At 37.8% G+C, this 21,899-nt stretch overlaps 1 protein-coding gene across 6 annotated transcripts in view; it reads right to left on the reverse strand.

Moving 5' to 3' along the window:
- SEC22A (SEC22 homolog A, vesicle trafficking protein) overlaps positions 1-16,190 on the reverse strand; it is a 69,007-nt gene extending 52,817 nt beyond the window's left edge. For 2 of the 6 annotated variants that reach the window (XM_082746561.1, XM_082746562.1), the window contains exons 1-2: positions 16,066-16,189; positions 8,737-8,937 (exon numbers count right to left, since the gene is read on the reverse strand). In XM_082746561.1, the coding sequence (XP_082602687.1) occupies positions 8,737-8,918 (182 nt within the window). In that variant the 5' untranslated portion in view covers positions 8,919-8,937; positions 16,066-16,189. Of the gene's footprint in view, positions 1-8,736; positions 8,938-15,234; positions 15,376-15,682; positions 15,704-15,827; positions 15,849-16,065 lie in introns of those variants that run through there. The other 4 variants (XM_082746559.1, XM_082746560.1, XM_082746563.1 and 1 more) reach the window with 4 other exon arrangements.
- Positions 16,191-21,899: the final 5,709 nt, after the last annotated feature.

Raw genomic sequence — 21,899 nt, forward strand, 5'->3', positions numbered from 1 at the left:
CTCAAAGTAGTAAGGAATAAAGGGGCATGGTATTTTAAGCTTCTCTCAAATGATTCAGACAAAAATAAATCAGATAGGCAGGAAGATAAAAATGATAAACTAAATGGGGTAAAATGTTAACAAAAGGTGTGACTCTGGGAATAGGTATTATGTATTATCATTCTTATTTACATAATTTTTCTCTAAGTTTGAAATTATTTCTAAATAACAAGTTAAAAAAATTTTTCAACTTCTAATTAAGCACTGAACTGTTCAAATTAGCCATGTTCTCTTGAAAAAAAAATTCTAAAGTGTATAACCCCTTAAAATAAGCAGGGAATGGGACACAAATTAACCCTTCTTAGTGAATCCTCTAAACATTCTTTTATAGAACTGTCAATGTAGATCATCTAGATCAGGGGCAGCAAACAGAGCACAAAAGTTATTATCTCTCACTCCTGTGAAAGACACTGCTAATCTAGCACAGCAATCTTTACTGAACAAACCCAGATCCAAAATGGATTCCCCTGCCTTCTTTTTTCTCTAATAATGTAGACGTAGAATTTATTATTTTAAATATGTAGAATATATTCACATGGTTCAAATTTTAAAAACAACGAAAATCACTACCTCCACCCAAAGCTACTCAATTCTCTGTCCCTCAAGCAACTCATGTTGTTTTTTTTTTTTTTTTTTTCAAATGATCTCCACATCCAACATGACAACCCCAAGATTAAGAACCATATACTCCACTGACCAAGCCAGCCAGGCACCCCAACTCATGTTATTATTAAATTCTTATGTATCCTTCAGTGAGAGTTCATGGATGCCTCCCTTCCTTTCTTTTTTCTCTCTTTCCTGGGTGGCTCAGTTGGTTGAGCGGCTGCCTTCGGCTCGGGTCATGATCCCAGCATCCTGGGATCGAGTCCCACGTCGGGCTCCTTGCTCAGCAGGGAGCCTGCTTCTCCCTCTGCCTCTGCCTGCCATTCTGTCTGCCTGTGCTTGCTCTCTCCCCCTCTCTCTCTCTGATGAATAAATAAAATCTTTAAAAAAAAAAAAAAAAAAAGACCATCCAATGCAGCCAAATGATATGGGGTTGGCACCTATTGATCACCTATTAATAATGGTGTGGAATATACTACCGGAAAAATTGTGCTGGTTTTACGGCTGCTGGAATAACCTGGAATTCTTTCTCAAGTTCACTTAATACAGTCATTTGATGCAATGTTTTTCAAATTGCAACTTGTGACCTATTAGGTCATAAGATTAGTATAAACTACATAAAGCATTTTCTTAAAAATTGAAATAGAACATAAAATATTAGAATGTATATCGTTTCATAAAACTTTTTAGTTTCCTAGTTGTATAGTAATGTTTACAAACTAAAATGTATCTCTTGGGAAGCCTTGGTGGCTCAGTTGGAGTCCTGGGATCGAGTCCCATGTCAGACTCCTTGCTTAGCGGGGAACCGCTTCTCCTTCTGCCTGCAGCTCCCCCTGCTTGTTCTCTCTCTCTCTCTGAAAAATAAATAAAATCTTTTTTAAAAATTTAAAAAATATATATATCTCTTCTTATGAATCACAGTCAAAAAAGTTTAGCCATACATATTGCATTTTTCTATGAAATTAATAACTAAATCAAAGGGCAAAGTACGTTTGTTTTTCTCAGGCAATTTTCTCTTCCCCAAAAATCTTAACTATTATTACAAAAATTCTTTGACATGTCATTAGCATTCAAACATACCCCCCAAGTAACCTGGGGGATAAAACAATTGGTGACTGCTTACCTTACACTCCAAACACCCAAGTAGCTACCTAGGAATTGTTTTATTATCCTCTAAAAATATGACTGAAGCTTTTGAACTCGGACAAGTTTTTGTGTTATTTGTATTTCCATATTAATATAAAGTGAACCACAGACACATACACGACAGTTTATCCCAGTTTCTCTTGCTTGCACTTAGTTAACTAGAGAATTATTTGTGAAATAAAGAGAAGCCTGTGTTTTTAAGATTATATGTCAGCATTTTCAGAGAGTCTTTCTTTCAAAGACTTTAGTTTACTATAATTATGTGATATTCTCTGAAAAGGCCATAAAGTACTCTATAATATTATGGCTTTTCATAGTGAATTTAGTCTTATGCTATTGTCTTTCTTTGAAATGCAAAGCCAGTTTTCCACAGTACATACAAGCCTTCTGTTATCAAAAAACTTCTGGCTTTCAACTATCACAAGAACAAACTCAAAGACTCCCATCCTTTCACGGAGAATTCCTCATATGAAATAGTCTAAAGTCACTACAGGCATGCCGGTTTGTGCATGCATTCTTAGCCTGTCCATTAGATTCATTTAGCTCACCTTTCACAGACAATCTGGCTGCTGTCCTTCTGCCTTGACGAGGAGGAGGAGTAACAGCAGCAGGTACAGTTTACTGACCATTTAGTTTGAATGAAACCCTCTGCTAAGTGCTTTGTGTATATATTTTATTTAATTTCATTCTCACGATAAAAGGGCACTACTATCTCCATTTTACAGATGACAGAAGGGAGGCTCAGGGATGTTCAGTAGCTTACCAGGGCCACAAACACCATTATGAAGCAGAGCAGGGTCAAACTTAGTTCTAACTTCAAAGCCCACATTCTTTCCCAACATAACACTCAACTTCCCCATAATCTAGATAAACCAATTATGTGCTAATTCATCAACAGTTTCCCCCCACTTTTTCAAGCCACAAATCAGTCTCTATATTTTCCTTCTAATTAACAGTAATGAAACCTCAGGATTTGGGACCTTGTATCAGGATATTCAAGAAGCTCTGCCAACTCCTCTACTTCTTGTGCAACTCTACTCCTCCCTCTCTGCATTCTAGCCACACTAGTGTTATTTCAGATCCGAAGGATACCAATGTACTCCCAGTCCTCCAACTTCCAATCTGAGAAACTTCACGAATTCAGTCTTCCTCACTTGCAATGCTCCAACCCAAACCCATCTCTACCATGCTCTAATTCTGATCTGGTTAATCCTATTCATCCTTCTTGGAGTTAAAGTTCCTCCCAGAGCACACAATCTAAATGGATCCCGCTCCGGGGCACCTGGGTGGCTCAGTACACTGAGCATCAGACTCATGACTTTGGCTCAGGTTATGATCTCAAGGGCTGCAGAACTGAGCCCTGCGTCAGGCTCCATGACCAGTGGGGAGTCTGCTTGAGATTCAATCCTTCTCCCTTTGCCCCACCCCCTACTTGCTCATACTCTCTCTAAAATAAATAAATAAATAAATAAATAGTAAAAGAAATAAAATAGAAATTGATCCCACCCTTATGGTTGTTATATCACAGTGGTTGCTATTTTTCTTCATATAATTAAACCAATTTGTAATTATATATTTATGTTTATTTGTTCTAATGTCTTTCACTAATACCTATAGGCTCCATTGGAGCAGAGATAATTTCTACACAGCTTACCACTGTATTCTTAGCAACCAGAATAGTTGGTGTCTAGTATAAAATAAACGCTCAATAAATTAGTGAATAAATGAGTACAAAGATTACATCATTCCTTCACCTATTTATATACTAATTTGTTGAGTATATTGTGTACATATAATTATACAGCCCAGCAGTATCTACACAAAAGTACCTACATAAAGCAGAAGCTCAATAAATACTTGACTAAATTTTACAGAACAGAATACAACTTTATCTCCTCTTCCAGAAGGCTTTAGGGTTGAAGTCAGTGAGTTTTCAACATTCCCCTACCTTAAAGACAGAGATGATCTCAGATGCCATGCAGAATTACTCAGCTACAGATGGCTATATATATATGTTAGATATGTCTATTGTCCTTTTATCACGGACAGTAGTAATCCTCACACATCTTTTCTCATAGGACACAACTTAATTTCATATGGTTCATAAATATTGCTTTAGTCATCATTGTTTCCTAAGCTCTGACATGTTTATATATTAAACATTTATGACAATTTAAGGAAAGTATTCTTCAACTTATGAAACAGATAAATTCCTTAAAGCTTTACCTAGAGAGAACTGTACCATCACTATGACAGTTGATCCTTAAACAATAATGTGGTTAGGGATGTGAGTATCCTGCACAGTCAAAAATCAGCATAACTTTTGACTTCCCCAAAACTTGACTAATAGCCTACTGTTGACTGAAAGCCTTACCAATAACACAATCAACAATTATTTTGTATATTATATACTGTATTCATACAACTAAGTAAGCTAAGGAAAAGAAAATGTTATTTAAAAAATCATAAGGAGAAAATACACTTATAGTATTACACTATATTTACTGAAAAGAATTATCTTATAAATGGACCCATGTGGTTTAAACCCATGTTGTTCAAGGATTCAAGTATAAGAAGAGAAGAAATCACAAAACTAGATTATGCACCCCCCCAAACACCCAAACTGAAAATGAAGACGTAACTCCATGCTACTCTGAACACTACCATACTTCCAAAACAACCATCCCTCATTTAGCAGTTAGTATCTTCTGTGCAAGGCATTGTGCCAGCCTAAGCTCCACAGAATGGGCTCCATTAGCCAAATTTAAGTATTCAGCCACTACAATCTGATGAAGTACATCAACACATGTGGGGGCTGGGGGGATTAAACTAATTTTCCCAATTTTATTTTTCTAGTTTTCTAAAAATATTTTTTTAAAGATTTATTTATTTGAGAGAGATAGTAAGAGTGTGCATGCAGGAGCAGGGGGAAGAGCAGAGGAAGAGAATCTCAAACAGACTGCCTGCTGAGCACAAAGCCTGATGTGGGGCTCAATCCCACAACTGGCGAGATCATGACCTGAGCTGGAACCAAGATCTAGACACTTTAACCAACTGAGCCACCCAGGCACCCCAGAGTTTTCTTAATTTTAAAACATTATTCCAATTTTTTTTCTCAAACTCTACGGTATTCCTCTACCTATTCAACTAGAATCCACTGTGAGGTACCATCTGATTTAGCATATAACTACACACCTAGCTACTCTGTTTTGGTTCTCAGGGGTATTCTGCAAAGAACACCTGAATTTTTACAGAAATTTGAAATCCACAAAGTTAAGAGATGAGGAATCATTTATAAGCCAGAACAGATCAAGTATCTCAGTGACTTAACTATAGAGAAAGGATACAAAAATTTTAAATTAAATGTAAAATAAGAAAAATATAAATGATAAAACAAAAAACAAGTTCTATAGGCAATCTGTGTAAGGAGAGTGATCATAAGAGAAATGAAACAGTAATAGCAAGGAAGAAGGTGACTCAAAAGAAGGAGGCTCTAAGCCAGGCTTCAACAAGGCAGACAGGCAGCCTGGTGCCAGTTCCAGACTGTGCTATGATGCTACGCCTGCAAATCTGTGAGTTTTATCTGGCAAGCATATGGACAGCTAGAAAAATAGGTGTCACAAGAGAACTTTAAATAACTCAGGTAACATATAAACTCCCAATTTTATGGTGACTTTATAATTCAGTCTAAATGTATTGTCAAACAACATGAAAACCTCAATAAAATAGGAAACAATCAACAAGTCCTCTAATCAATGATAGTAAACAAATAAAGTCCAGGTTCTTGTCCGGAACTAGAACTGAAACTTCTCTTGTTCAAACCTTTTTAAAAACTTCGTTACAAAAATAACATGCATAGAGGCTTTTCTATGTGTGGTTCCAAAGGCCATGTAATCTATTTATTCCTTTAGACATTTCTAAATTGTATTCTTAGATCAGGCTAGATCAAACCACTGCTGATTCATCACACTCCTAAACTTGTCTCATAAAATTGCTTTTTTGTATCATGTCATTTGCTTACACTAGGGAATATTATAAGAAAAATCATAAAAAGCTCATTGTTATGGCTGTTGGAAGAATGCTACCCAAACACTGTCCCTCTTTAAGTATATCAGGTCTCAAGAACATGAAGAGCAAAGTTTTTATCCAATGAACACCGAGTCCTGGTAAATGATTCATTATCTTCCTTTGTTTTGGCCATGAAGATGCTCAGAGCAACACTGCCAAGTCCTTTTCCAACAAATGAATGTGGACTATGTAGTCTGCATATCCAGAAGGAAATGTTACTTCAGTTTATTATTCTCCTATCTCTATCTCTACTTTCATTTGATTCTCTTTCCTGTGCTCTTTTTTTTTTCTAATTGCCTCACATCATTTGTGGAATAAGATGGGGTATAAAGAAATAATACATAATCTAGAATTAAAACCAATTAAACAGAATTGGAAGTGTGTTTAAATCTTACTACATGTTACTCTTAAGAAAATAAGAGAGAGAAAGAAAAATATTTGCAAAAAAATTTGTTCTTTCAAGTCCAGAATATCCATCAGAATTAATATATGTTTAAACAATCTTCTGTAATGTTGACATAAAGGTCTACAGTACCATACAATAGCAACTGATACTCAGAATAATGACCAAGGGTTCTAAAAGTGCCTATTAAATGGAATATTAAAATTTACAAGTTTTTCTCCATAAAACAGAAATAGGTTAGACATTATTTTAGATATATTTTAACCATCATACCCCTACATTTCCCAGTTAAACCCTTTAAGAGCCCAGTTTAAGATAAAAGCTCACTACCTTACCATTACCTCGCTGATCTAATTATGGACATTTCCCTAAGGTTCTATTTGGGCCTCTCAGAAACTCAGTGGGCATTTCTACTCTCAGAGCTTCAACTTCTATGTGAATGATTCCAAAATCTCTAACCCAGCTCAAGTGGGCTGCTTAGTCACAAGCTCAAGTAAAATACTCAAAATAGTGCTTAGTTATCTATCTCTTCTTCCTCACTCCCATAAGCAACCCTTCCCAAAAAGCTCATTCTGTCCAATTCCAAGGCTTCAGTCATCTCCGGTATTCCATCTCTTCATCTCTGGCATTCCATCTTACCAGGCTTACCTACTCCTTCTTTTGACGTGTCTTTGTGACCGGCATTTTCTTTTGCATCTTATTAGGTCAGGCCCTAATTATAAGTTAATCTCTCTCAGACTTTCCATTCCATCTTACATTTCACTGCCTCAGCATTGTTTTTTAGCAAGTCACTTCTCTCAAACCTGCAGTAACAGCTTCTTATAACCTATTACATCATAGTGACATCACTAAGTCAGAACTTGCCGAGAAACCCAGGATCAGGCCCCACACTATTTATCTCACATTTCCATAACTATCCCTAAATCACCATTCACTATACCAGGCCAAACAGGTGAATACATCCCCAAGGCCAAGTCATTCTTTAATAATTCTGCCTCTCCTCTCTAAAATTGGAATGCTCTCTCCTCTGTCTTAGCCAAATCTCATGAATTCTTCAGGACATGGCTCATGTATCATCCCAATAACGAAGCCCTTCTCCTAATTATATCCCTTCTGAATCTTGTCCTCATCTGATATCCTTCTGTATGCAAAATCTATGTCAAACTGCTCAAAAGTTAATTGTTTTATGCATATGCTCTCCAAGGGAGGGGGAGTCCTTATCTTTTCCCATAGTTTCAATTATAAACTATAAGGCTGACCCCCAAATCTATATCTCAGTATTGGTCCTTTTCCACTAGTCTCCAGACTTACACATCCAGCTGCCCACCTGACTGTGCCTCCTAAATGTCTAATGTGCATCTCAGACTTAACATGTTCAAACAGAACTCTTGATTTTTATCAATGAAACACATATCTCCAACCTTACTCATTTCAACCCCATTAGCCAAGTAATTATGAACATTCTCTAGGCCAAAAATCTAGAGGTAACTCGATTATTCTCTTTCCCTCACATGCCACTACTATCCGTTAAGAAGATTTGTTGGTGTTATTCCCCAAATCCAAACACCTTTCATCATTCTCACTTTCATTCAAGTTCTCAGCATCACCTCTACCTGAACTTCTTTAAGAGTCTACTAAATGATCTCTCTGCTTCTACTCTTTTTCCCATAGGGCCCATTCTTCACACAGCAGCCAGGATGATCTGCTCAAAGCCAAAAATCACACTATGTAACTCTCCAGTTTAAAACTCTCCAATGGTTTCCTATACATTAGACTCAATCCAAACTCTGTATCACAGCTTAGAAGGCTCTACATAACCTGTCCCATTCTTAGCTTTCTGACCTCCCCTTCTGCCACTCTATTAATCATCCAAAATGCTCTAGCATCTCTGGTTTTCTTTCCATCCCTTCATCAGTATCAAAGATCTTCTGCACTGGCTGTTACTCTGCCCTGCTCTTCATCCACAGCATCCTTCACCTGACTACCTGTCCCCCCATCTTTTAGGGTCTCTGCTCAAATATCACCCTTTTAGAGAGTCCCTGAACTATTATAAAGTCACTCTACCGCATCACCCAGTGTTACTTTATATACAATAAATAGAGATGTGCTAGCCTCTCTCACTATATGTAAACTTAAATTCTTTGAGGGCAGGTATCATGTACAATTTTTATATTTCCCAAGACAGTTTGCCTGGGTATGTAAGAACACCAATAACTACCTAGTGACCAACTTAAAAGATAAAATACCTGCGATCTCCAAAACTATAAAAATTTCTAAAGCAGATATAGACACAGAGAAACTGCAAAAAGGGCAATGACAGGATGACTACTGTTTAGTTTAAGTTCAGAACCACATGATTCTTGACTTGAACACTTTTCTAAACTAAGCAATCACTACGTTTTACAGCAACCACTTAAATTTCATGCAACTGGCAACCACTATGCAAATGATTCTAATGGAGCAAAATGAAGTCTTACTTAATGTTATAATGTCCAGTTTTCAGTGTACATCTATCAGGAAGCTGAGCAAGTTTCTTTGAGAGCATTTTAAAATACTTTCTGCACTCCTGCACACCTGTGCCTTGTTCATAGTCAGTAGAAGCAGAAAGTGGCAGCCCATCTCTGACACGAATGACTGATGCAGATAAAATCATGGACATTTCAACCAGCAGAAGAGACCTAAAACAAAACAAATAATTGGGTTAGATAAAAAAAAATGAAAGCCCAATCTGATAAATGGTGCAAAAATGTTCAACTCACTAATAACCAAAGATTCACTAATTAAAACAATGACATACTACACTTTGCTTAACAAATTGGCCTTTAAAAAATAGTAACTGTTGGGGCACCTGGATGGCTCAGTCGGTTGAGTTACCTGCTCTTGATTTCAACTTAGGTCATGATCTTAGGGTCCTGATAACCAGCCCGACGTCAGCCTTTGCATTCAGGGTGGGGTTTGCTTGTCCCTTTCCTTCCCCCTCTGCCTCTCCTCCAGTGTGCCCATACCCCTCTCTCTCTAAAGTAAATAAATATATTTTTTAAAAACTTTTAAAAATACTTGCTTTTTTCTGGCATTTTTGTAAGTATTTGCAGAAGTAAATATTGGAATAAACACCATTCTCAAAATAATTTGGCAATATTCAACAGAGTTTAAAAATATTGATGCCCTTCAACCACGATAGCAATATAAATATATAACCCTACCCTAAGGGAAGTAATCAGATTCAGACAAAATGTTAAACAGAAAGGCATTCTTTCACAGAAATATCCAAAAACGATCTAGACATCCAACAACAGGAGAATGGTTAGATAAATCATAGTACACTATGATTGAATATAATGAAGAACAGTTATGTTTATGAAAAAGTTCAATAATGTAGTAAAATGCTTACATATAAATCAGAAAAAAAGCAGGATAAAAACTGCAAATGTTTACTGTAAAGCCAAAGAGAAGAAAGGGGAGATAAATGGAGAAATAGATATCAAAAGGAAATATGCCACAATTATAATAATGCTTATCTCCAGAAAGTAGTATTAGGGTGATTATTATTTTTTAATTTTCTAAATTTTCATAATATTCCACAGTGGGCATATATTACTTTTGTAAACAGAAAAAAAGTTTAATTGGGGTGCCCATGCCGCTCTGTTAGTTGGGGCTCCAACTCTGATTTTCGCTCAGGTCATGATCTCAGGGTCTTGAAATTGAGCCCGTGTCAGGCTTCCCACTGAGCAGGGAGGAAGCTGCTTGGGATTCTCTCTCTACCCCTCTCCCCACTGATGCACACACTCTAAAATAAATAAATATATCTTCAAAAAACAAAAAAATTACTTTTAGTAAGTCTTTATTTATTTGACAGAGATCACAAGTAGGCAGAGAAGCAGGCAGAGAGAGAGGAGGAAGCAGGCTCCCTGCTGAGCAGAGAGCCCGATGCAGGGCTCGATCCCAGGACCCTGAGATCATGACCTGAGCCTAAGGCAGAGGCTTTAACCCACTGAGCCACCCAGGTGCCTCTACTTTTAATAAGTCTTAAAGCTAAAGGAATACTGGTTTAAGTACTGTTCCCAGTACTGCTTATTACCAGAAAATAAACCATAATGCTCCTTTTATTATATTCTGATCAAGCTTCACAAAAATAGATAAAAGGACTTCATAGGCTAGGTCTGAAAGAAATCAGGTAATCAGAAACTTTGCTAAAAACTATACAATGTTGCTCAAATTTTAGCTTGTATAAAAACCATTGGAAGTTTGGTTAGATATGCAGATTTCTGAACCTCCCCCTCCCCCAAATTCTGATCCACTGACTATAAGGCAGAGCTTGAGATACTTCCATTTTTAACAAATTCCCAGTAATTCCTATGCATAATGTCTACGGACACTTTGAAAAACACTAACTTAAAACATGTTCACGGTCTGAAATTAAGTGATAACTCTTTCTTGCCAGGTCTTAGAGAAGAATGTCACTAAATACTGCCTCACTAGCAGTAGGGAAAATGGTGAAAACTGAAAATTTTCAAAACAATTTCATAGGCTTTTTTCAAGATATTGTATCTCAAAGACTAAATCTTCACCTGTCCTGTTCAGATAGCTCAATAGTATCGCATTCCAAATGTGAAAAACTGAGTTTATTATATATCAAAAAATGCCAAAGAAAAACAACTGGTACCAACTTTGGAAATCAGTACTATAGTTTGTTGTTTTCATTGGCGTGTAAAGTTGCAATCTGTCTACTCATGATGGTAACTGACATGAAAAATTAACCCAAACAACAAAGTTAATGCATTAAATCTACTCTCCCTTTTCCTTTTTTCATGAGGAAATTAAAGGAATAGTTAGGTATTAACAGGTCAATACTATTTTTCTCCTCCGTTCATTTAAAAAAAGAAAAAAAAAAAAAAAACCAACAGGAATTAAATTATTCTTTACCATAATGGGATCTTATAAAGAAAACCAACATGACATATTCAAATCACTTTTTTTTTTTCTCTTCAATCAGTTTCTTTTCTCTTCCAAAAGCAATAGCAAGAGAAAGCTGGGAATCTTCAAGGGACAATATCCAAACAACAAACCCCTTTTAAAAACTATTACTATGTTTTATTTAATTATTAAACCATAATTATGAGATTTAGCCTAAGTATAAGAAAGTAGGAAAATGTCTTTGAACCCTTAGGCATTCATTATTTAAATATAAAATTTTTTCTTCCTGAAGTTTACTGCAACACAATGACTACTCTGGGAATTACCATGAGGGCAAGAGTTGTGACCTATAGTTTCCAAGCACCCACATTCTTAGAATTTAGAAGTAGGCTGCATTCTTTCATGCCTGATCTTTCTAGGGTAGCAACAGAAATATTAGGAATAATCTTTATTACAGAGTGCCAATTTTCACGTAATCTTCAGTTACTCTTTTTTTATGAATTAAAAACTGAAAAATATGATTCATATTTCCTATAACATATACGGAGAAACAAATCCCAAACTGTAAGTTCCATTCATTTAACAAACATCTACTGAGTAGGTACTATACGCCAGGGACTATGGGAGACATCAGGATTACACAGTTCCTACCCTCAAGAACCATCAATCCAGAATTAAAGAAATTCAGATGAAAAGAGCAAACACAAGTTGTGTCACCCACCAATTAACTGGAAAACTATAGTTAGACAAACTCGCATTTCAGATATTCCTAATATATTTAGGCTTGTAACCAAAAGCACAACAAAGCACTGACAGTCCTTGTCAAGATTCTTAAAAAGTTGTTGGAAAATTGCCTCTGTCAGTAGATAAAACTCCTCGGAGAAAAAGTTAAATTTCCTCCTCCCAGAGTCATTGGACCTAATATCCAAACCAGTGAGCTAGCAAACAAAACTGTTATGACTGCCCAGTGAACACTGCCAGGCTTGAATAAGTTGTAGATGGACTTGAGTCACTTTAGGATAAGCAATCTCTCCTCTAACAACTACTACCACCTTTCTTTTCTGTTTCTACCTTGGATTCTTAATGCAGTTTCTTAAACACACACACACTCTCTCTCTCTCTCACTCCAATATCATCTGGACTATGCCAGTAGAAAAAGGCATCTGTCCCCATAAAGGCCAAGCTAGGGTTAGAAAACCCTTAGAGTCTAGGCACGGTGGTGGTTGGGAAAACCAAGAAAGACGTGATGGGAACTGAGGAAATCAAGAGGTTAACATTTGCATGGAAAGATTCAGGAGCAATAGTAGTTTTATCAGGGCCACAGATACATTTTTAGGCCATGATTCATTTTCCCTCACCTTTAACACTGAAAAAAAAAAAAATTATGTCTTTTGACGGCAGAAAACTCACAGGGAATCCGAGTACTGACCTGTATATTCTTTCCTCAATAGCAACTGCTAAAGGAACTGCTAAATTAAAATCCGGGTAAGTCTGGGAAAACATTTATGTAGAGCCTGAGGAAAATAAACTCCCACTATGCCAATGGTTTAGCAACTATTTAGTCCCAGGATAACGGGATGCTGACCTCTGCTTCATAACCTTGTCAGGTACTGACTGTGGGCCCCAGGAAGGCACTTTCTCAAAAAGTAATTAATAAAACCCAACACTTAAGTACTCTTTATATCTACTTTCCAGCAAGATGTTTTCATAAAAGATAAAAACACTTCATATTGGGTTAACCACTCATATCTTATTTTAGTTGTTTCCCAAACCTAAATCATCCAAGTACCATTTTCAGAATTCTTTATTTTTTTTAAGATTTTATTTTTAACAAGCAAGGGGGGAGAGAGAGAGAATCTCAAGCAGACTCCATGCTGAGCTTAGAGAGTGATGCAGGACTCAATCTCCTGACCCGGAGATCATAACCTGAGCCCAAATCAAGAGTCAGCTGATTAACCCAATTCAGCCACCCAGATGCCCCCATTTTCAGCAGTCTTACCATATCTACATCTCACCTGTACTATTATTTACCTAATATAGGTCTTTCAATTGACTTTTTTTTGCCCTATCCTTAGCAATAATATCTGTGAAATCAGTTTTTTTTAAAGATTTTTATTTATTTATTCATTTGAGAGAAAGCACGTGAGCAAGAGAGAGAAGAAGCAGAGGGAGTGGCAGAGGGAGAAGGAAAAGGCGGTCCCCCCTGAGCAGGGAGCCTACAGGGGGCTTAATCCCAGGACCCTGAGATCATGACCTGGGCAGAAGGCAGACACTTAACTGACTGAGCCACCCAGGCGCCCCATGTGAAATCAGTTTTGAGATGCTAGAAGTTTTTCTCCTAATTAGAGATTTTTTATGTTGTTGTTTCATCCAAATGTATGTGTGAAAATTCTTTGAAAATTGTTTTTTTAAATGTTCACCTACATATCACTCAAATTACCTTGCATGGGAAACACTACAGTGGTGCACACTTAATTGAAAATGCTAGCTGAGATCTCTAGGAATTGGAAACGGAGGTTACTGGGGGAGAAGGCTACATTAATTGTGATTATAGGGTGGGAGCAAGATTGAGAGAAAAAGGAAGGACTTTGCACAACCATATGTTAACAGAAAGACACTTGAAAACCAGTTTGAAGAGGAAAAGGGGAAGGGTACCAAAGAAAATCAGAATTTATTTAGCAGCTTTGCCTATGCCCCCCACCTTACCAATAGCCTTCAAGTTGCCTGTACTACACAGTATGTGTAAGACCTCAGGCTCTGGAGTAATTATACACACAACTAGGAACAGGGTCCCCAACACATGCACAAATGTGTCAATCCCCAACAGTTATGTAGCACCTCACAGTTTACAAACAGTGAGATAGGTATTAACTCCATTTTAATGATGAGGAAATTGAAGGTCCTTTCCTCAATGTCATACTGCAAATACACAGCAGAACCAGCACTTAATCCTAAGTTTCTTGTACCACATCACCGCTGTGCTAAAACCAACAATGGGTAAGAACCCAGTAATAGAGAAACTATCTATCTACTAATTTTGAAATTATAAAAGACCACCTTACATTTTAAGAGACAGTATAATAGTTAACAGGATGGACTCTGGAACAAATGGCCTGTGTTCAAAAACTGGCTAACTGTAAACTTGAGCACCTGTAAATTGTGGTCACTAACAGTATATATCTCATAGGATTGTTTTAACAATACTAATAGTGGGGCGCCTGGGTGGCTCAGTGGGTTAAAGCCTCTGCCTTCAGTTCAGGTTATGATCTCAGGGCCCTAGGATCGAGTCCCACATAAGGCTCTCCGCTCAGCAGGGAGCCTGCTTCCACGTCTCTCTCTGCCTGCCTCTCTGCCTACTTGTGATCTCACTCTCTGGCAAATAAATAAGTAAAATCTTTAAAAATAAATAAATAAGTAAATAAAAATAGTGATAGTGTCTACCTGATAGGGATACATAAAGAACCTGAAACATCACCTTGAAGACCAAAAATACAATACTGTTTTTTATTAATATTATTATCATTAATTGGCTGCCCTCTATTTTCTAGGCACTTTATATACTACTTCATTTAAGTCTTCTGATAACCAGTGAGAGAGGTATTATCAGTTCTATTTTATCTTTGAGGACATTAAAGCTCAGAAAAGCAATTTATTCAATTTCTAAGTTCATAAGTGACAGATTTAAATACAGGCCTAATTCTAACCACCCAATAAGACACTGCCTTACAACATTTCCAAGCTTCCTACTCAAGTATACAGAAAGTCACATGCACCCCTTTAATAAGACCTGTGCTTCTTTTAAACATAAATATATAGATTTTTAAAAATCAGTTCATACACACACACACACACACACAAAAAAAATCACTAAACTGATATCATGATTCTTAACATAGGAAATGCCCAGATGTCCCACTAATTTACCGCATAGACATATGTCAAATTCAAATACTTAACTACCTTCAATAATGGAAAGTATAGGTACTATTTCAAGTACTGCCCAACTCCTTATAATGTCAGCATGTGAGCAAGTTCAGAGTTTATAAAAATGACTGCTCCACCTGTTAGCTGGGATCACATCTCGCCCCTCTGACACTCTAGCCCTGGACTTTGCCTTGGCTGTACACGCATAGGAGAGACTGGTTCTCAAGCTCTCCAACAGCCCCAGCGGATGATCCAGGAAACTAAGGCGGAGAAAAGTCCAAAGCTGCTTTCGCTGGCAGAGAGAGATTCAAGTACGCTGGAGCTCGGCCTCCAATTCCAGAGCCCTCTTCCACCTGTCGAGCCAATTGCTCAGGTCTCCTTTAAGCCATATCGCTCTCAAAGTGTCATTAACAGGACCTTAAAAGGTTTCTGATGGCGAACGCGGCCAACTCTCTGGGTTCAATGTCCATTAAATCCCCACAAAACGCAAAGTAAGCCACTAGTTCAAATCCCACCCTGCCTTTAAAAAAACAGTAAATGCCACGTCAAGCTCTCTGGGCCACCTAAATAGCCTAGGTGGATTACCGTGTTTCTAACAACTGGGCTCCAGGGAATGCCCCCCGCTGCTGGCAGCCCACAGAGACTGCCCCTTCCCCGGACCCCTCTGCTTGGGCTGCCCCATACCCAAGACAGGTCAACCACGGGGCAACCGCCGCTCGCGCGCACTCACAGTACTCCTCAAGTCGAAGGGGACCAAGCCCCCGCAATCCCACCTCCCCAGAGCTCGGCGGCTCCAACCACCGGGCTCCCGCCCCGAGGGCACGCGCTGGGTTCCTGCCCAGGGGGAGGTCTGCAGTCGCGAGGGTAAGGGCCGTGACGGCTGGCAGGGAGAGCAATGGGAACGCCTGCTAGGGGTTCGAACGACCCTAAGAAGGGAAGAATAAGAACTGCGAGAGGTCAGGTCGTACCTGTCGAGCCGGGACCCGCCGCTCCGAGTGACGCGACCCGCAGTGCATTGTGGGGCCAGGGAGTGGCCTTTCTGCGGGGCAGCCCCGCGTCCAACGTGGCTGGCGCCAGACAGGATCAAGCTCCGCCCCCGTCCCTCGGCTCTCCCGGACCAATCAAGTTCTGTGCGAAGGACACGCTGACCCGCCCCCTCCTGGGGCCCGATGTAGTCCCGCCCCCATCCAAGAAAGATTGGCAGCTTTTCACGCACCTGCGCCGAGATGTTACCAAGTCCTCTGGTGACCGTGACTGATAATGTTGTCTCTCACAAATAAAGCTAATCTCTCCTGCCTGTCGCCTCTATCCAGAGGCACTTTGTCTCTCACGCGGCCCTACAGCAAACACTTATCCGAGCAGCAGGGGAAATGCCCCCTCTGAGTGAGCAAGAAAAGGACTTGCCCCATCTATCACCGCAAAAGAGGAAGCACCTAACCTTGGCAGAGAAATGCCAGATGCAGACCCTGCGGCCCTTTCCAACCTTTGCAGAGGTCGTGCATTGTTAAATAAGCACTCAGTGACTGTTTATCACGTGCAAAGCACGGTGTTAGGCATTGGGTTACAAGAACGAACGTAACACTGGACGAAATCTAAAGGGCAATAGAAGCAAGAGACGGTAAAGCATAAATCATTATATAATTATCAACTGTCGTTAGTACTATGAAGGAAAATTAGTAGGTATGATGATGGATTAATTCTGGACTATCAGGGAAAATGTCTTTGAAGAAGTGTCTTTTAAATTCCAAGCATGTGAAAGAGCCTTAAAAAATGTTTCGAGCCAAGATAACATTAAGTGTTAGATCCTTGGGGGCATGAAAGAACTTGGAGGGTTCTAGGAACTGAAAGGAAGTCAGTGTGGTTGAAAGGTAGGGAGCAAGCCTGGGCAGAGATGACATAGAGGCCAGACCATGCAGGATCTTACTGGCCACATAATAGATTTCAGACTATATTTTGGAATGCATCCTAAGGTTAATGGGCAGTTAATAGAGAATGTTAAATAGAATCTGATTTACATATTTAAAAGCTCACTCTGGCTATTTGTGGGAAGTAGTTTGGAAGAGGGCAGGAAGGGTTGCTGAAAAGCCAGGTTGGAGGCAGTTACATTAGTCAAGGGCAGAGATGATGGTGGCTTGAACTGGGATAATGGTAGTAGAGACAGTGAGAGTTGGATAATTTCAGGACATGCATAAATGAGAAATGGAATCCAAGAGGCTTAATAATGTATTGGTTTTCTGGGAAGAGTTAAGAAAAAAGGAGCATTAAGAATGACTCCTTAAGTAACTAGACGGATTAAGAAGCCATTTACTGATTCAGGGAACATAAAAAGAGGAGCAAATGGTTTTGGATATGAGTTTGAGATGCTTACAAACAAAAATGCCAAACAGTTTTGGACGTGTAAGTCTGGAGAGCAGAAGAAATGTCTGGACTAATAATATAAATTTGGTGGTAATTGAAGTGCGTTAACCCAGCAGTTCCATTCCTAGGCATATATGCAACAGAAATGTATTCATGTATTCACCAAAAGACATATATAAGAATGTTAATAGGATGAATAAATTTTAAAATATTCACATAGTGGAATAGCATACAGGAAAGAGAATGAACAATTTACTGGTACACACAAACACAGATGAATTTCACAGTTGTCAAACTGAGTGAACTAAGCCAGACACAAAAATTGTATATTATATTATTTTACTTTTATAATATTCAAAAATAGACAAAAATAATGCATGGTAATACAAGTTGGGATATTGGCTATCCTTAAGCGGTAATAATGTTTAAAAAGGGCCACTAGGGGGCTCCTGGAGTTCTAATACTGTTGTTCTTGATCTGTGTGTTGATTACACCAATATATTCAATTAATGAAAATTCATCAAGCTGTACACTTAAAGTTTATGAAATTTTCCAGTACACATTTTATTGTTCAATAGAAAGTTTACATTTTTAAAATGTTATGCATGATCCGGCCATGAACAAGTTACTGGTACCAGACTAAACTTCCTATAACAAACAGTAGAAAACTAGACCAAATCTATGAAAGAAGGGTTTTCAGACATTGGACAATAGGTACACTAGGAAAAAGGAAAACAAATAAAATGAACCCAAAGTTTCCCCAGATTTCTTTCTGGATGTATTTACCTAAGCACAGGATAGGAAAAAACTAAACAGGTTTTATTACTCCTGCTAAATGAGGAGAGAGAAATTAGAATTAGGAGACATTGAGACAAATTAAATTTGCAGGGCAGAATACCAGAGAAAGAGCTCCAGAAACATGCATAAGGGTCTCCATGAAACTTTGGTGTAAGTTTAAGGATAAACTTCTTAAACTAGTTAAATTACAGCTACTTGGGGAAATATAAGCTGAACAATAAAGTTCGGAAACATTCAAATCCTGACCAATTGGAATGAAGACACCTTATAAACACCTGGGGCGTTTGGTAGGGAGACCTCAAAAAAGCCACACTTTAAAAATAAGGCTAACCCAAGAGTTTTAAAAATAAAACTAACCCAAGAGTAAAGCCTATTCTATCCACTGAGAAAAGCTTATTTGTAAGTAATTAACTGCTTGCTTGAATGAAACTTAACAATCTTTAAATAAAGATGATATCCAGGCATCAAACCAGGAATACCCACGATGTCTATTATCCAATTAAAAAAAAAAGTTATTGTATATGTGAAGAAGTAGGAAAATGAGAACCATGAACAGGAGAGAAATCAGTCAGTAGAAGCAGACCCAGAAATGGTGAAGATGATGAAATTAACAGATAGGAACTTTATTTTTTTAAATATTTATTTATTTTACAGAGAGAGACAAGAGAACATGGCAGGGAGGAGCAGAGAGAGAAGGAGAGAGAGAACCTCAAGGTGATTCCACAGAGAACAGAGCCCCACATGAAGCATCATGCAGGGCTCAACATGGGGCTCAACCCATGACCTGGAGATTGCAACCTGAGCAGTCAGACATTCAGTCAACTGAGGCACCAGGGACCCCAGGAGATAGTAACTTTAAAGCAGTTATAATAAATTTAAAGAAAAACATAAATGTAATTAAAGAAATTATAAAAAGAAACTATAAAAAGAAACAGATAAAACTTCTAAAGTAGTAAAATAAAATATCCCAAATGAAAATTTCATTGGATGGCTTTAAATGCACCTTAGACATTGCACAAGAAAAGATCTGTGAATGAAGAAACCATACCAAAAAATGAACTATGGGAAACCTGGGTGGTTCTGTTGTTAAGCATCTAACTTCAGTTCAGGTCACGAACTCAGGGTCCTGGAATTAAACCCTGCTTAGGGTTACCCACTGAGTAGGGAGTCTGCTTGCCTCTCTGCCTCTGCTCTTCCCCCTGATCCTGTGCACGCTCTCTCTCAAGTAAAGAAATAAATAAAATCTTTGAAAAAGAAGAAGAAGAAGAACAAACTACACAAAAGTGCAGGAAGAAGTAAAGTTAAAAATAAAATGAACAGAGCCTTGGTAATTGGTCTGACAATATCTAACACATGCATGTAACCAAAAGATCCAGGAAGACAGGAGAGGAGATTTTTAAAAATATATGAAGAGGGGTGCCTGGGTGGCTCAGTGGTTAAGCTGCTGCCTTCGGCTCAGGTCATGATCTCAGGGTCCTGGGATCGAGTCCCACATCGGGCTCTCTGCTCAGCAGGGAGCCTGCTTCCTCCTCTCTCTCTCTCTGCCTGCCTCTCTGCCTACTTGTGATTTCTCTCTGTCAAATAAATAAATAAAAATCTTAAAAAAAAAAAAAGAAAATATATGAAGAAATAATAGCCAAAAGATTTCTAAGTTTAATAAAAAGTATAAACAGATAGGTCAAAGAAAGAAAACCAACCCCCAAAAAAGATAAATATGAAGAAATCCTTACTGAGGCATACCCCACTCAAACTGCTAAAAATATTAGAAATGGTCAGAGAAAAAGCCACATAGTATTCCGTGAACAAAGATACGTATTACTACTGACTTAATATCAGAAAGAATGGGGCACCTGGGTGGCTCAGTGGGCTAAGCCGCTGCCTTCGGCTCAGGTCATGATCTCAGGGTCCTGGGATCAAGTCCCGCATCGGGCTCTCTGCTCAGCAGGGAGCCTGCTTCCCTCTCTCTCTCTGCCTGCCTCTCCATCTACTTGTGATTTCTCTCTCTGTCAAATAAATAAATAAAATCTTTAAAAAAAAAAAAAAGAAAGAAAGAATGTAAGCCAGAATATGATAGTATACAATCTTTAAAGTCCTAAAAGAAAAAGCTCTGGAACTTTATACCCAGCAAAAATTCTTCCAAAGAATAAAGGTGAAATAAAAGCATTTTCAAACAAACAAAAGATGAGAGAATTTGTTACTAGCATATCTGTATTATAATAAATGCTAAGAAAAGTTCTTCAGATTAAGCAAAAATGATTTTAGATGGAAATATGAATTCACACAAAAGAAACAAAAACTGTCAGAAAAGGCAAATATGTAAGACTTTTTTTTACAATTTTCTCTAAAATATAAATAACCATTTACATCAAAAACAGTAACAATGTTTTGTGAGGTTTAAAGAAAATGAAGAAGTAAAATATACATTAACAATATAAGGAAAGGGTGATAAACTTATAACTAGAGGTAAACTGCTATAAGATTCATATACCAAGCTTGAAGTGGTATAATATGAAGATAGAATGTGATAAGTTAAAGATATGTTTGGTAAGACAAATGACTAAAAGTGAAAAAAAGGCATTTAAAATCTAAATAACCAATAGAAGAATTAAAATCAGAACACTATAAAATACTCAATCCAAAAAGAAAAAAGGAACAAAGAACAGGGAGACAAATTAAAACCAAATATCCTGCATGACAGATGTACACAAAACATATTATTGATAATTACATTAAATGCAAATTGTCTAAATTCTGCTTTAAAAGGTAAATTGTCTTACTGGATTTGAAAAATTACTCAAGACCCAACTATAGGCTATCTATAAGAAGTTCACTTTAAATAAATGACATTGGTAAGCTAAAAGTGAAAAGATGAAAAAAGAAAAACCCAATCACTAACCCAAAAAAAGGGGAAGTAGTTGTATTAATATCAGACAAAGTGAACTTCAGAACAGGGAATATTATCAAGGCTAAATAAGGATATAATATAAAGACAAAAAAACTATTTCATCAAAACAGGCATATATTCTTCTTCTTCTTTTTTATTATTTTTATTTATTTATTTATTTTTTTGACAGAGAGAAAGATCACAAGTAGGCAGAGAGGCAGGCAGAGAGAGAAGGAGAAACAGGCTCTCTGCTGAGCAGAGAGCCCAATGCAGGGCTCCATCTGAGGACCCTGAGATCATGACCTGAGCCCAGGGCAAAAGGCTTAACCCACTGAGCCACTCAGGTGTCCCTGGAACAGGCATATATTCTAACAGAAATATATCTAATAACAGAGTTTCCAACTACACAAAGCAAAAATAGGTAGAACTGAAAGGAGAAATAGACAAATCCACTATTATAGTTGGAGATTTCAACACTTTTCTCAGGAAATGATAGAACAAGTAGACAAAAAAGTCAGTAAGGTAATCGAAGACATGAACTAGCAACCATCTTGACACAACTGACATTTATAGACCATTCCACCGAACAGCAGCAGAATATACATTCTTTCCTAGTGTACATGCAATATTCATCAAGACGGACCATATGTTGGCCCATAAAAATAGTTTTTAAAAAACTATTATGTAAAACAAAAGAAACCATACATGAAAAAGTACTTTCTGTATTTTTCCATTTAAATGAATTTCTAAACAAATCCAACA

This window comes from Mustela nivalis (assembly GCF_964662115.1).
Source record: "Mustela nivalis genome assembly, chromosome: 1".
NCBI lineage: Eukaryota > Metazoa > Chordata > Mammalia > Carnivora > Mustelidae > Mustela > Mustela nivalis.